Source organism: Lynx rufus, unplaced genomic scaffold (assembly GCF_022079265.1).
Source record: "Lynx rufus isolate CCGP_SWC_20201006 ecotype Redwood Valley unplaced genomic scaffold, mLynRuf1.p SCAF_1, whole genome shotgun sequence".
Lineage (NCBI taxonomy): Eukaryota > Metazoa > Chordata > Mammalia > Carnivora > Felidae > Lynx > Lynx rufus.
Genome location: NW_025814823.1, coordinates 230,914,319 through 230,930,302, shown reverse-complemented (window position 1 = coordinate 230,930,302; position 15,984 = coordinate 230,914,319). Strand labels below are relative to the sequence as shown.

The following is a 15,984-nucleotide window of genomic DNA, read 5'->3' as shown; positions in this document are numbered from 1 at the left end:
TCTTATATACCACATTTCCAGGGGAAATACTTTGTCAATTGTAAGACTTTCTTTCAAGCAATCTTTGGAAACTGAAGGCCGCCCTTATAGATTCGAAGGAAATGCAGAATTCTTTGCATACATAAAGTTAAATACAAATAACAAAAGACCTAATGCCTACCCAGTGTTTTACTTTTTATTCAAGAGGCAAATTAATTAAAAAGGATTGTAAATAGAGGAGAGCAATTTGAATTTTGAAGGGCTCTTAACAAAATAGATGTGTTTTTTTTTTTTTTCGTTCACTTATATTAGAGGTTTGGTTAAAAAGTGCACTGGAACTACCAAGAAAGAATAGTCATCTTATAATGATCACCTACAGCTTTTCTTGAAACATTAAAAAAAAAATTTGTAATGATGAAGTGCACCCAATAGGGAAGAGACGTAACAAAACATCTATGGGATAGTTGTGGTATAAAGACACATTTCTTCCCATAAGAATCTGATTTTGAGTGGCTGAAATATGGGGGGATTAGAAATTTGCATACACTCTCGTCAACTGAGGCAACAGTTGAAGTCAGGGGGGCTCTTGTCCTCCATGGGCTCTGACTCCCGCCATGTTAAAGGTTTCCAAGATGGTGCATCCAAGTGTGCAGAGAGCAGGTCGCTAACGCATTCGCAAGTGCCATCAGTATGAGGAGATCCAAACTCTGGATTCAGAATGAAATGGAGAAATAGCCTTGGTGAAGCTGGAGAAGTAAGTAGTCAGAGGCTCAAAAAAGGGCACGTGCAACATCATTTACTTACAGTGGATTAACAGAACAGAGGTTGCTGAAATAAAGGAAAGCACCGAACTGCAATGGAATCTGGGGAGGGAGAAGGAGTGCACGCTATAAGCCACCTGTGCACAGACCTGGCGTGGAGGGTTCTCGTGTCGTTTGTATCAGCATCCTGACAAAACGTTCTCTCTAGTCTGTGTGCCAGGAAAACCTGGAGACTGGAAGGGAAAGATCAAAAGGATGACAGGCCAACAAAACGCCTCCTCCTTGGTTCAACAGTTGAGAGATTGCTCAATAGGAAACAAAGCCAATGTTGGCAAGTCGGCAGCCCTCAGGAGCCAAGGGTCAGCAGGAGGACAGAGGTCAAGGTTCTTCTGTGACCTCTCCCAGGAGTGAAGAAAAGGACGCTACCATAAAGGTCAGCTGAGGTTGATGTTGGACATAAAGCTGGCCTATGCCCCTGAAGGAAGGATTGGTTCTTTAGTTACAGATCTTCTTTTCTAAATTATGATGCAGGAGATCCCATTCAGACATTTGCCGAGAGAAAAATCATTGGCGAGAGGCCTCTGGTTAGAGCCTGGCTCCTGCCTGTGATACACACAGGAATCGACTGACATTCGGATGGGTCATTTGTTTCTTTTGTTAATTACTGGGAAGGATACAAACCATTCCCCGGGTGGGCAGGTACAAAGACAACCCATTAAAATAGAAGAAGAGCATGGCCCAAAGAAGAAACAAAGTTAAAATAACCTAGAGCAAATTTTAGCAAATGCAGCAAGGAACTGTCAGAGATTAGAAAAAAAAAAAACACCTGCTGCATCACTGTTCCCGAGTCATGACCCAGCTTTGGAGACAGCTCTCTGACTCATCACTGTCTTGAAAAGAGAACCTTCTGTACCTGGTGGTTTTAATTAGGACTCTCACTGTAGGCTGGTTACATGTCAACACATCAGTCTGATTCCTTAACTTTCATTCACTTTTGGTTATGAAAATAGTCTCATTCCAGTTTCAAAGAATGAAGCCTATCCAACTTACAACTTCGGTCTTGGCTCCCTCCCCCTCCTCCAATATCCCACCTTCCCTGAGGACTGGACAAGTTACTAGCTCCCTGGGCAGGGGTGGGGGGGGCAAGCTTCCCACCTTCCTCCTGCCACCTTGTTCTTCCACTTTTGTTGGCGGGGAAGAGGGGGAGAAGAGAGGTTTCTCCACATAAAGGCAGACCCCAAGGCCGTCTTTTTTTTTAAGTTTTATTTATTTATTCTGAGAGAGAAAAAGCGTGAGTGGGGGAGGGGCAGAGAGAGAGGAGAGAAGGGGAATCCAAAGCAGGCTCCGTACTGCCAGCGTGGAGCCCGATGCAGGGTTTGAACTCACGAACTGAACCATGAGCTCATGACCTGAGCCTAAGTTGGATACTTAACGGACTGAGCCACCCAGGTGCCCAAGGCTGTCTCTGAACGTTGGTCTCCGTCTGTGTGGCCCATAGCTATAGACCGTGTGTGGCAGGTGACTCTGTCCCCCACTGCACTTCTGATGCCCATGCCTTCCTTCACCGCGTGCTGTCTCTTCTCTCCTGCCATAGTTGGCCTTCCTTGAAGGGACCTTAAACTAGAGGAAACACGGTCCTTGCTCCTTAGATCTGACTGAACCTCTGTGCTCTCTCCCGCCCTGTGCTCTGGTGGCACCAGATAAGTCACCAGCTTGGAAGCCAAGCTGACAGCCAGTCTGGAAATGAGACGTGAGTCTTCAGTTTTCACTGCCACCTACAAACTATGGGCTGTTCCCGTCCTATGTCCAGTCTTTTCCCAACATGCTTTGCTTCTCTTTCCCAGGTCTCTTGTTAAACTGAAAAAAAATTTTTTTATTAGTTTTCTTTATTTTTGAGAGGCAGAGAGAGACAGAGTGTGTCTGGCGGGGAGGGGCAGAGAGAGAGGGAGACACACACACACAGAATCCGAAGCAGGCTCCAGGCTCTGAGCTGTCAGCACAGAGCCTGATGCGGGGCTCGAACCCACAAACCATGAGATCATGACCTGAGCCAAAGTGGGATGCTCAACTGACTGAGCCACCCAGGTACCCCTTTTGTTCAACTTCTTAATGGAAGAGGCCACCAAACCAGTTTTGTGTCTACTGCGGGAGTTTCCTGTCAAGAACTGGGCCCTCTTTGAACTGGATTCTGGTAAAGATCGACTTACTCCCTAATGGGGGACCATCCCTGCTGCTGTGTCTATTCGGTGACCCCTGGGGCCAGCAGAAGGCACTTATCAGGTGAGTCACACATAACTGTCACACTGATGTCTGATCCCTTGACACCGGGGAGGAGAGACCTTGGGCCAGAGAAGCCCTTGGTCTCCTCAGCACTTGGAAAAAGTCACCAATTCCAGGACAAACCTCTGGATGGGTGATGGGGGCTGTGACAGGCGCAAATTTAGGAGGAGTGAGAAGAGCTCAAAGGGGCAAGAGATGGAACCAGCAGGGCAGAGAGGCAGAAGCACAGGACGTGGACGCAAGGTATGTGGCAGGGACGGACAAAGTGCCACCGAGCCCCAGATATCCTGGCCATTTCCTCAGGTCCTATTTGCCCTTAAGTATGGAAGGCCACTGCACCGCCACTATTTGGTGCCTCTGGATGCCTTTGTCTCTGCTTCTCCCCACATTTTCCAAAAGGCCGCGATTCTGACTCAGCGCCCCCAGCACACGGGCATGGCCACCAGCTGGATGCAAACGTCTGTGCGATCGTATCTGTCCTTCTTAGCTGTAGTTCTGTCCCAGCCTGTTAGCAATACTGTCTACTTGCCATCTAGGTCACTGAGGGTGACTCATGGGCCTTTCTGCTGGAAGCACTGGTCCAAAAACTCACGATTCCCCCTCTTCTATCCCTTGTCATGTGTGAAAGACCAAGCCTTCGTGAAAACAAAAAACATATATGTTGGGCTGTCTTCATTCATTCAGTCCCAGCTTCCGGGCGCAGCGGTGCTCGGCATGGGTCCTATACCGCCTCTCCTGTGTCCACAAGAGCTGAAATCCCTGGGAAGCCTGAACTTCTCCACGGAGCCAACTCCTCCCCACGACCCAGAGCCAATCTCCGTCTTTCGACCAGTGCGCCCAGCCCTTATCACACTCTGTACTCTCTCTTTCCGCCATGGTGGTATTTAAATGCAACGAGATCATGGATCACTCTGGAAACAGGTCTTAGAGCTCCATGTGTTAGGGTCACTGTCTCTCCCTTTTTCTTTATGCAGACCCACCACCTGTCACTCAGCTGTTTCCTGCCGGCTGCGTGCATAGGACACTACTACTCTCCCAGTGACCCACTCCTCATGCTCCCCCTTCTGCCTCCGGGCCACTTCTCATACTGTTGTCCTGGAAGGTCATGGTCTGCCTCCTCCACCCCTCCCACTCACTGAGATTCTAAGTCTTTGTCCTTGACACCAGAGTCCTCTCAGAAGCTATCCAGACTTCTTTCAGATCTAGTAAGTCACTTTGTTTTTATCACACTTTCTTAACCACTTTGCAGTCACTCCAAGAGGCCACCTGAGGTTACCTTCCTCTTTTGACTGCCTCTTACAAGCACACCCTTTTACATGGGCCGGGGCAATCCTACCCACCTCATTTATACACTCACCTTCTCCCGATCTTTCCTATCACCAGCTACCCTCTCCTGTGGCCATTTAATGGATTCCAAAAATCTCCAAGCATTCTTTTCTTGAAATGCACTGCTTTCTCAACCACTCTGCCAAAAAGCAGGCCCCGGATTTCTCTTCATCGATGGTAAGACCTTCAGCTTGCCAGACCTATGTAACGCAGCCCTGGACTGAGTTACCTCTCTGATCTCATCTTCTAGCCCTCTCTCTAGGTTCCAACCACACTTATGGCTGCTCCGCATTCTAAGTTGAATTGTGCCAGCCAAAAGATAGGTTAATCCTAACTAATGTGACTTAGCGGGAAATAGGGTCTTTGCAGATGTAATCAAGTTAAGATGAGATCATCAGGGTGGGCCCCAATCTAATATGACTGCTACCCTTATAAGAGAGGGGAAGAAACACACAGATTCACATACAGAGAAGGCCCTGGGATGTCAAAGGCACAGATTGTAGGGATGTAGCTAGAAGCCGAGGAACTGCAAGGATTGAGGGCCACCACCAGAAGCTGGAAGAGGCAAGGGTTCTTCATTCTACCCAGAGTCTCAGAGGAAGCCTGCCCTGCTGACACCTTGATCTTGGGCTTCTGTTGTTTTAAGTCACCCTGTTTGTGGTACTTTGTTACAGCAGCCACAAGAAAGTACACAAACAAGCACACTCCTGTCTTGGGCTTATCTGGTTTCTGCGTGGAACACTCCTGCTCAGAGAGCTGACTCCATGGTTCTCTCTCTCTCTCTCTCTCTCTCAGCCTTCGGGCACTGCTCCAGCACCGCTTCTCAGAGATGACCTTCCCGATCACCTTCTGTAAGATTGCAGTGATCCCTGCCTCCACATGCCCTCACCCCTTCCCCTAGTTCCCATGCTGTGTTTTCTTCATGACACCATCTCACACGTCATAGATTTCCACCTTTGTTCACTCTTGCCTCCCAGTGGCTCACCTGAGTCTAGTGTGTTCACTGCTGGGATGTCAGGGCCAAGAACAGAGCCTGGAACTTTACAGCCGATCGGGGAGTATCTGGCGAATGCACGTACTCCTGAGTTCCACCTCCACACAACATCAGTGTGTGAAGCATTTGGACCCGTTTGTGTGTTGTTTTACGTTGCCACACGAAAATGGTTCTTTGATTCTAACTTCCTAAAGGCCCCGTGGTTGAATCCACTCGTTTCAACAGTGGCTTGGCATACAGCCACACACAACATGTGCTTTCCATTTCTTTAGTTGACAACAGTAGATTTCAAAATGTGAATGGTAAAAATACAAGTAAAGCAGAATATATAAACCATTCTGTCTCTAACACGAGGAGACTGGTTTTACATTTAACAGCTTGGAAGAGACTTCCTTAGTTTATATTTTCAGCATATACTAACAATAACCCACATTCCTTAAGCACTTATGCTGGCTGGCGGTCTATGCGCCTCCTCGCTGCAGTGATGTGGATTCTCCGTGCCATTTGATGGTCTGGGAGTCTGATGCTCAGAGAGGTACAGAGACTTGCCCAAGATCCCAGAGCTAGAAAGCAGAAGAGTCAGGGTTCAAGGGCAGGCAGCCTCGCTCCAGAGCCTGTGTTTGTAACTCAGTGGTGCACTCTCGACTCACATCTAGCAACTAATAGAGGCTCTTTCTTTAAAAATGCAGAACAATTTATGATGAAGAAGACAAGAAATGGCTCAAAGGTAATCAACTGAAAAGATGGATTGCACCTCCTCTCGAACTATATGAGGTAGAAAGAACCAGGATAAAATAGAAATGATGAAGGTCTTTAAGTGTAGTAGACAGGAACAAGTCAAATTTTTTTAACATATGGAATGTTCTAAATCACTCCAAATAAAATAAAAATTATGGGGGAGGGGGATGGTATGGGTATACACAGAAACCAATTTCTTTCTTTCTTTTTTTGAAACCAATTTCTGTGTTATCATCACTCAAGAAAGATGGTGCCAATTTGGAAAAATAGATTAGTGTAAATGGTACAAACACATTGAAACTACATGGATATGTGTATGCGTGTGCACACACATGCATACACGCACGCACGCACACACACACACACACACACACACACACTCCAAAGGACTGATACCCCAAATCCAAGCCGTCTTCCATTAATTCTAAGTGGGTATGGCTTAGGCTATATTCTTCTTGCAACTTCTAATTTAAAATTCAGTGTAATCACTTTAGGAAGCAGGCAGTTTTCTCTGACTCCACAGGCTGGGTTTTGTGTCACCATTGTGCTTAACACACGGTGCCATATTACCTGGTTTGTATGCTGTTTGTCTGGTAGGTTGTGGGTTCCTTAAAAATAGGATCTATATATTATTAATATTGAATTCCCCTACCAACCTAAAATAGGCTTTGGTAAACTTTTTTTTTTCCCACTAGAACTGAAAATGCCATTTCTTTAAAAACAACACCAAAAAATACTTGATTGGAGCCAGGATGCTAAGGCAACTTCCCAGAGGTGTATTGGGAATTAGGAAAGTAAAATCAGCACTGTTTCCTAGAGGAATCAGGCTTATTATCAAAATGTGTGTTTAATATGCAAGATCTTCAAATACTTGGGGTGCAGATTTGATAGCTGAAGCTAATTTCTCATATAAAAAGAGGTGACCAGGGGTGCCTGGGGGCTTAGTCAGTTAAGCATCTGACTTCAGTTCAGGTCATGATCTCACGGTTTGTGGGTTTGAGCCCCATGTGGGGCTCTGTGCTGACAGCTCAGAGCCTGGAGCCTGCTTCAGATTCTCTGTCTCTCTCTCTCTCTCTCTCCCTCTCTCTCTCTCTCTGCCCCTCCCCTGCTCACACTCTGTCTCTCTTTCTCAAAAATAACTAAACATTAAAAAAAAATTTAAAAAAAAGAGGTGACCAGGTCAAAACCCTAAAAATCTTCATTAGCAGTGGTCAGTGGCCATTTCCATCACAAAGAAACGAACACGGTCAGTTAATAACAAAGTTCTACTAATACAGCTCCAGTTTTGTTTAAAAGGTATGTTGTTTAAAGGAATGGTCCCATGTTTAGAAGAAAATACATCTTAAAATTAATTTAGCACTTAAATACTTATTAATTTTAAACTTCCACTAAATTTAATTCCTTAGTTCATCATAAATTAAAACAGCTAATGTTTTTTAATTTTAAGAAGAGTCCTTCTCACTTGAAACTGTGAAAATAGATTTTTTTTAATTTCTAGGAGACATATTATCTTGAATGCTGCCCTACAGCATATATATTATGCTCATTTTTGATGCATGATTGTTCATGTGCAAGTATGGGGTGCCTACGTGTGCACCTACCTGTCCTAACGTGTGCATGGGCAGAAACAGGGGGACAAAGCAGGAGGGGCAACATAAAGAAACTCGAATCATTAGAACCCATGAGAGGCACCTAGTATTATCCCCGAGTCGATGGATAATCTTAATATTCTTAACTGGGGAGTGCCCGGAAAGAATGAAGAAAGCATTTATGAAAAATACTAAGAGATTATCACCCGGGTACCTCCTAAAAGATGCCGGTGATACACGCACATGAGCAAGTTTTCACGTCAAACAACTCCAGAGATTATGTACAGCTCAATTTACTGTGACAGTCCCAACAGTCTAGGAGACAACGTATACGAGACACAGTTCAAATAGTACTGACACCCGCCGGTGCCACTGCTACCCCTGCCCTGAAGCAGGAGGGCAGCGATGTATCAGATGTTCATCAGTCTGTGAAAACGAGCTGCGCAAACTCAGTGTGTTTGTGGCAACAGCCCAGACCCTATCTATTCTTACCCTTTTTCCTTCCCAGGTCTCTTTAGTTGTTCCTCAACCACTTCTGTTCTGATCTGAGGTCCAGTTTGTGGAGCACCCTCCTGTCTCATCTGTAACTGAACGCTCTAAGCTGGGTCCCCCACTGGCCCGCAGACTCCAACTCGGCCCCTGGTGGTTGCCAGCTGCCCACCCCAGCTCCTTCCCCGGGGCGCCACCCCCTCCTGGGAGGCTGCCACCAATCCAGCAAATCCACTGGTTACCAGACCAGGAGGAAAAGTTAGAAACGGGGCTTTCATCTGCTGATTTATGGAAGCAAATTCTCAACTTTGTGCCTATAATATCCGGCATCATTTTGAACAGCACTGAGTTTCTTGGCTTCATTACATGAAAACTGTACCGAGCACTGGAATGAGGAATGAGAAAGGCATGATTTATGACCCTCCCCATATAGGAGATTTAATTCTGCCTTTTGCTCAATGGTCTATCCATTGTGTGAGCAAAGTCAATACTAATAATGAAATGCAGACTGAAGGGCTAAATCAATTCAATAAAATGCAATAGAAAGACTGGGGGACTGAGTACGTTGGAAAGGCGAGTGCCTGCAGGATTAGTATTTGAACAACAGGTAATTACAAAAATCAATACTTGTGTATGAGAACATGACAGGCAGCCATCCGTCACGAAGGGAGAACCATTACTATTGGCTCGGGCCCTGAGTTAACATGAGGGAGCAAAACAGAACCGTGAAAAATCCCTTCCAGAGGTTCCGTGTGTGTGTGTGTGCGTGCATGTGTGTGTACATATGTTCTCCCCATGTGAGTGAAGGAGCGAGACAGGGAAACTCAGATAGCTCACTTTGGGTTTTATTTAGGCACGTGCATTGTCCCTGTCCACCGTGGTGGCAGACTGTGCCCTCGGTCCTACACCACTCTTCCCTTCCTCCCCATCCCAGGCTCCCGGGGACCCGGCCAACGTTACCCTGAGGTCCTGGCCACATCTGGAATCTTTGGGGGTGCAGTGGAGCACTGACACCCACTAGATGAGCCCCTCCTCCGAGAGCTAGTTGCTGGAAGATCTCCAGGCAGTAAGAGGGGACACAGGCACCCACGGCAAATTAGGAAAATAAGCACACGTACACATGCAGACATATATATATATATACACACATACGATAAAATAACTTGTATTTTAAATAGAGTAAAATAACTTAAAATGAACATCGAAAAGATAAAATAAAGTAACTTGAATGTTCTAACTGTTCCTGGCCAAAAAAGAATATGAATGAATGAATATGTTACCACTAAGCGGCCAGCATACATTAAGTCACTTAGCCCCACAAAGACTCCACCGTACAGGTATCGGCGTCTCTATTTTAAGGGCTGAAGGACAATCGGCTTGTTCCAGGAGGCACAGCTGGTGAGCAGGGAAGCAGCACTGGGAGATGGATGTGTCTATTGGATGCCAACACGTGTCCCGGTCCCCCCACCCCCAACGCCCCCGACATCGTGCCACCTCGGATCCACCGCGGGGCCAAGAGGTGCGTCTGATGGGGCCACACCCAAGTCTGTGGCCAGCTGCCAGCAGTCACTGCTGTTGAGAGGCTTTGGCCAGTCCAAGGAGCACGTAGACAGAGCCAGTGGGACCGGTGACTTCACACTTCCCCAGGCCATGCTGTCTGTACTGACCACACGACCCTTTATAATAAAGGTTCAGACTCTGCTTTTGGATGTCTGGCTTCTGGCTGCTTTCAAGCCTCCCTCTCCTGCTCTGCCCACATCTGAGCAAGGTGATATGAAAGCTTGGATGCCTCCTCTTTCGGCATCAGCAGGAAGTTCAAATCATGCCAGCCCCTGTCCACACTTGAGAACCCTCACACTGGCTCCACCCTATAATCACCACAAAAACTCAAGCCAACCCCCTTTCCTACTCTCAAGACGTTTTCAGTCCCACTTAGGAGCCATGCCGACCATCCAATAACCCTCGTTATGTGAGTCACCCAACTTTCCGTACCTTCCAGGTGTATCACAGGGCGTCATCAATCCTGAGATTGGAACCACACTCCTGCTTTTGGGGGCGTGCATCACAACACCTCTGACCCAACCTTACGTGAACAATGGAATAAAATGCTTCCCTGGCCTTTAAAGAAGCCCTCAAAGTGGTGACCTTGAAAAAAATGATGGGCTGTAATCCCCTAATCAGAAATCTGTCCTTCATTTTGAGTGACTCTTTGGTTTTCTATTAAAGGCATAGAAGGATTGAGAGAATTTCCATTGGGGACAGACCTCAAATTTAACTTTGCTTTATTTGTAGATCATTTTATATGATTTTAATAGTATTTTTGGCATTTTTAAACTTATCTGGATGAACAATATTTTTCTTTATGTGACTGTTGACACCACTGTTGACATTTGGGACTGGATAACTCTTTGCTGCGGTTGCTGCCCGGTGCATGTGCATTTTAGGAAGTTCTGCATCATCCCTAACCCTACCCATAACATGCTGATAGCACCGCCACGGTCCTCTCCAATTGTGACAACCACAAGTGTCTCCAGATGTTGTCAACTATCTCTTGGGAGGCAAAAATCACACCTGGCTGAGAACCACTGCCCTTTATTCAATCCACAAAGACACGTGACCTTTCTGCTAAGTCCTCTAAGTCCCAGTGGAAGATAGAAAGAAATGATGAAAAGCCATTAGGCTATATCCATCCTAATGCAAGCAAGCAAAATCTACAATAAATTGCAATTATCTCTCTAAATTTCTTGTTTCCACTCTGAAACCGATTTTGACTGATCCCCAGATCTGCTCCCATGCTAGGGAGATGACTCTTTATAGCTTATCAAATTGTTTTAAAACATTTGATTACTCAGCAGCTTAATGCAAATACTTGTCCCTTGTCTAAAAAATCAGAGTGAGCTATGCCAACCACTGTGATTTTCTAGAAATATCACACAGCACAGTGTATATACAAAGTAGTCCAAGAACACCAAGCATGTTAACAATTGTTTACATAATGGGTGCAGACAATATATTCTTTCCTGGACCACATCCACCCGTGTTATATTCCCTAGTCATTCTGTAAATGGCTCAAAATCCTTGATTGTAACACAAAGCTTATCTATTGCCTAGAGTTCTCATCCTGTGAGTTTTCCAGAAAGGAGAGATGATATCATAGGTGACTGCAGTAATCTTGTAAGTTGAGGAGACAATGTAAGATGCTTTTTATTTCTTGAAGATTTAGAGGCAGAGATAACTCCAGGAATGATATTGGGAAGAGGAAGGCAGATCACATGAAAAGTCCAGCGTTTGACCATTTTGCCTGTGTTAATACTAGAAGGTATATTTGGTCATCTACTCCTCAGTATCCAAATATTGAAAAAGAAGACTATGCATACACACGCCAGTTAATCAGAAGGTGCCATTTCGGTCTTACCTATGGATCTAAATTTTGGAAACATAACTTTGCTTTTCCTATTCCTTTCCCCTTTCAACACTACTCTATAGACCTCGGTGCTGACGAGTCTACTGCCAGTCGCTTAAGAATGCAAGTAGCGCTTACCTCGGCTTTAATTTTATTGTCTCCGAAACAGAGGTGCTGTAAGTAGGCTGCAGCATTAGACTGGACTGAAGGAAACTGGTGTTGTAACATCTGGATCACTTCCGGTAGCTCTGGGTCTCTCCATCCAAATTCTCTGAACAAGGAGAAGGCAGGAGAACATGAGAGAGAAATCCTACCACAGTGTTAACACGCGCTTAACCCATTTATGAAACGTACTTGAGTTTACACGGAACTGTTTCACAAATAGCCGGTCTGGTTTTCATACACGCACATTCACTTAAAAGAATCTGAAAAGACGTCCTTAAGTTGATGGCTTGGGGGTGCGTGTAGGTACACACGTACGTATGTATGCTGAACACACACACCCTATACATATAAAACCTTAAATGTATCAACTGAAGTTACATGTTTATGAAGATTGTGAAAAAAAATGACTTAAAGTGTCACATGATTTTATTAATATACACATTTTTAATTTGGGCTTAAATGGAGAATTTATAAGGTCACATTGGTTTTCTTTTTTTTTTAATTTTTTTTTTAATGTTTATTTTATTTTTGAGACAGAGAGAGACAGAGCATGAACAGGGGAGGGTCAGAGAGAGGGAGACACAGAATCCGAAACAGGCTCCAGGCTCTGAGCAGTCAGCACAGAGCCCGATGTGGGGCTCGAACCCACGGACCGCAAGATCATGACCTGAGCCGAAGTCAGCCGCCCAACTGACTGAGCCACCCAGGCGCCCCAAGGTCACATTGGTTTTCTAATATATTGTTTCAACAGTCTGATTCAAGGACAGCATTTAGCTAAATTATCAGACAAGAGAAAATATAACTGGATGGGGTCCAATCCAAAATCCAAAATGTTGTGATAGAACCTGATGCCTTCTTTATTATTTTCTGACTATCATTACTGTTACTGTTATCATCATCTCTTCTTTAAACGATTCTCCAGAGGGAAAAGTGGAACAACAAGAAGAATTTATAAAAGGAAGTTCAAGAGTTGGGTTTATTCATACAATGTTAATATATATTTTTTCACTGTACATTTTTCTCCTCCATGCTTCTTTTCACATCTGAGCTACTCCAAGAAGACGGTTGTTTATTTAATTTTAAGAAACATGTTCTGAGACATTTAAGTCCACCCTAAAACACAAGACTGACTGTACCATGCAAATGAATATTGTTTTATGAAGTCAATCGGCTCAACCAGCTAGGACATGGGACTAACAGGGCCAATTGTATGGATTCTATCCCTGTAGCAGGGAACCCATTTTTAACAGAGAAATAAAAAAGCAACCTCTGAGACCGTAGATAAAAAGGTGACCCCACGTGCCACAAAAGGGTACTATTTATCCAAAGGATAGGGTGAAAGACAAACGAGATAGCTTGGCAATAACCACTCTACTCCCAGAGAAACAGCTCAAGAGCATCCATCCTGTTGATGCTGGGTCAGTGCTGTCGTTGGAGAAGAGGAGTCACAAAAAAATGGGGCAGAGAAGGAACAGACAAAGGTTAAAAGCGTCCTCGTAGATTCTAACCTGTTCTCTTTATCTTTCCTTTATCACAACCCATAGAGGCTGTCAAGCAAACCTTGAAAAGTGTTAGCACTCCCTTCACGGCTCTGAAGACAATCGTCAATGGGATTCCTTTTGAATTAGCTTAGTTTTTCTTGGCAAGATCAAGCATTTGATTTAATGTGCATTAAGTAGTTAATAAATTTGACAAAAAATTTTAGATAGCCACACATATTTTCAAAAGGAAAGATAGTACAGTAATACATCTGCTACAAACTACCCGTAAGTGATTGCTGGTAACAGACAAATTATTACATTTTTTTTTTGGCTATGTGATCAAAGTAGAAATTACAGATTAAAAACACAGGAAGCTTGTGTTACTTTTTAAAGTTTAATGTCCTTCTCTTGCATGATTCTAAACCACTTCTGCAACATCAAGATAGCACCCACAGCCCCTCTGCTCAGAAAAGCAGCAGTAAAATTGTGTTCTTTGTTCAAATGAAATAAAAATCTACAGAATACCCTATACATTAAGATTGGCAGTGTCCTATAGGTACTGGATGGCTAAGATGAATTCGGGTGAGCCTGTGCTATTGGAAAGTGTTTAGTAAAGAATTCATTTGAGCCTATTTTATTAACCGGATGGTAACTGCTCTATATGGCATACATCAGTAACATCTTTGGAACAAGATCTCTAGGGGAACAGTCTGAGGGACCCTCTGCACACATGCACACACACAGGTTCGTTTGTGTGGATGCATGTATATACACAGGCACATGTACACACACACAGCCCAAACTCAGAGCAGATGCACTTTCTAAGGAATCATGAGCCTAGGGGGAAAAAGGCTATTCAGCTTCCCCTGAAAACTCTGGAATCCCAGACATCCCCTCTGCCCCACTACTCTTTTCCCAGACCTGTTTCTCACCTTTAACCCCGCTGACCAAGCCAGTCACCTCCCACGCACCCTTCTTCCTACCTAAGGCATCGGACTGGGCACAAACACAAAACTGATCGGGCCACTTCTCTGCTTAAAGCCCTTCAGTGGTTCCCGCTGTCTTCGGGATAAAGACCAGGATATTCCCATGGCTCGTGAGGCCTTTGCTTGGCTTGCCATCTCCCAACTTGCCAGCCTTGCGTCCCGCTGCCTCCCTGGGCTCCCTGCACTGGCAGACATTTGGACGGTGCTCTCGCCCACCTCTGTTCTGGAACAGCTCTGGCCCAGCGGTTTCTCACTCAAACTCAGGACCCCGGGCTCCCTGTGATTCCCTCAGGGAGGCCTTCCGTGAGTCCATCCATGCAACGCCTAGCGGTAGTGCCTCCATTTTGTTGTGGACTGCGTCCCATCGCTGCCTCCGTCTCCACACTGTGGTAAGTTCTCTGAGGCCAGGACCGCAGCCCTTTCAGTCATGTTTGCTCACTAGAGCATACAATATCCCCGGTACATGATGAACGTTACATAAATGTGCTTTGGGAGAGTGAAGGCATGAAGGAAAGAGTGAAGGAAGTATCTGGGCAGGGAGTGTTTCCTCAGTTCTAATGACATCTTTTCTCTGGCCAATTGGTCATTCTGGAATGCTTCCCCCTCCCCTGACACACCTAGACAGATAGACACACACACACACACACACTCTCTCTCTCTCTCTCTCTCTCTCTCTCTCTCTCTCTCTCTCTCCATACTGCCAAACTGTGCAGTCTTTACTATGCATCAGTAATTCTGTCACCAAAACCTTCCAGTGGCTTCCCACTGCACCAAGGACAACAGCCACTTCCCACACAGAGGACTCCTCCCTGTTCCTGAGCTTCCTGCACCAAGTTCCCTGAATTGCTTCCTTCCTATTGAAAACAGTTCTGCTGTTCCCATCTCAAGATCCTGGTACTCTGGGGGAGGCTCCTCCCTCAGGTCTCTGCATGGTGCTCTCTTGTCTTGACCAGGTCTTAGTTCGTATGTCTCGGAGGGCATCTCCTAGAAGCTTCCAGGCAAACAAGCCTGACCCTTCATATCATCTTACTACCGCCATATTTCATCCACCACACTTATAACTGGCTGAAATTCCCCTCCATTGTTTTTGTTACGATGATTCATCACTCCGCCCTTTCTCTGCTGTAAGCTTCACGGGGACAAGGGTTTTTCCCACAGCATGAAGAAATTCCCTCAGCTGCCGTGCTCCAATCCTCCTCTGGTGCAATGACAACATGTGAAAGTGGGGTCCCTGGCGGGGGGGACTCTGGGACAGAGTGAAAGGGGGCGAGGGAGTTCACGAAGCCGGGTAAGACTTACGACAACGGTAAATTAGTGTTCAAAATGACTTGATGTCTCTTAGCCTAAACCAGCTTTCCAGGAATCATGCTGGAGTGGATTGTGCATCCGGGCAGTTCGCTTCCGGTTTATTCTAACTGGCATTCCCCAGCCTCATCCACAGCAGCAGGTGCTGTCTAAGAGGATACTACTAGTGTTTTCAAGTGCCTTCCTCAGTTTCACAAGAGTGATGCTAAAGGTGTACTCCCTCAACAATAAGTTGGGGGGGGAACGATTTACATCCAAGTCTCTTTTTCCAGAATGGTTTTGTTTCGCTTAAATTAGATCGCTCGGATTTTTTGTTGTCCATGGAGATAGACTCCAGAGAAAGAACTGGAGGCCCAGAGGAAGTAAAATGTCCATCTCATTTGGACCAGAATTTGGCATATGATATGGTCTTGCATAAGGGTCTTAATCCTCAAGGACAAGGAGTGGCTCACAAGACAAAGATGTTCTGGAAAAGACACATACCAATA

The 15,984-nt window shown here is 45.3% G+C and overlaps 1 protein-coding gene across 2 annotated transcripts in view; it reads right to left on the bottom strand.

Moving 5' to 3' along the window:
- Positions 1 to 15,984, bottom strand: part of CTNND2 (catenin delta 2) — a 777,587-nt gene that overhangs the window by 240,092 nt on the left and 521,511 nt on the right. For both annotated transcript variants that reach the window (XM_047074403.1, XM_047074404.1), the window contains exon 9: positions 11,698 to 11,830. In XM_047074403.1, coding sequence (XP_046930359.1) covers positions 11,698 to 11,830 — 133 coding nt within the window. The remainder of the gene's footprint in view (positions 1 to 11,697; positions 11,831 to 15,984) is intronic.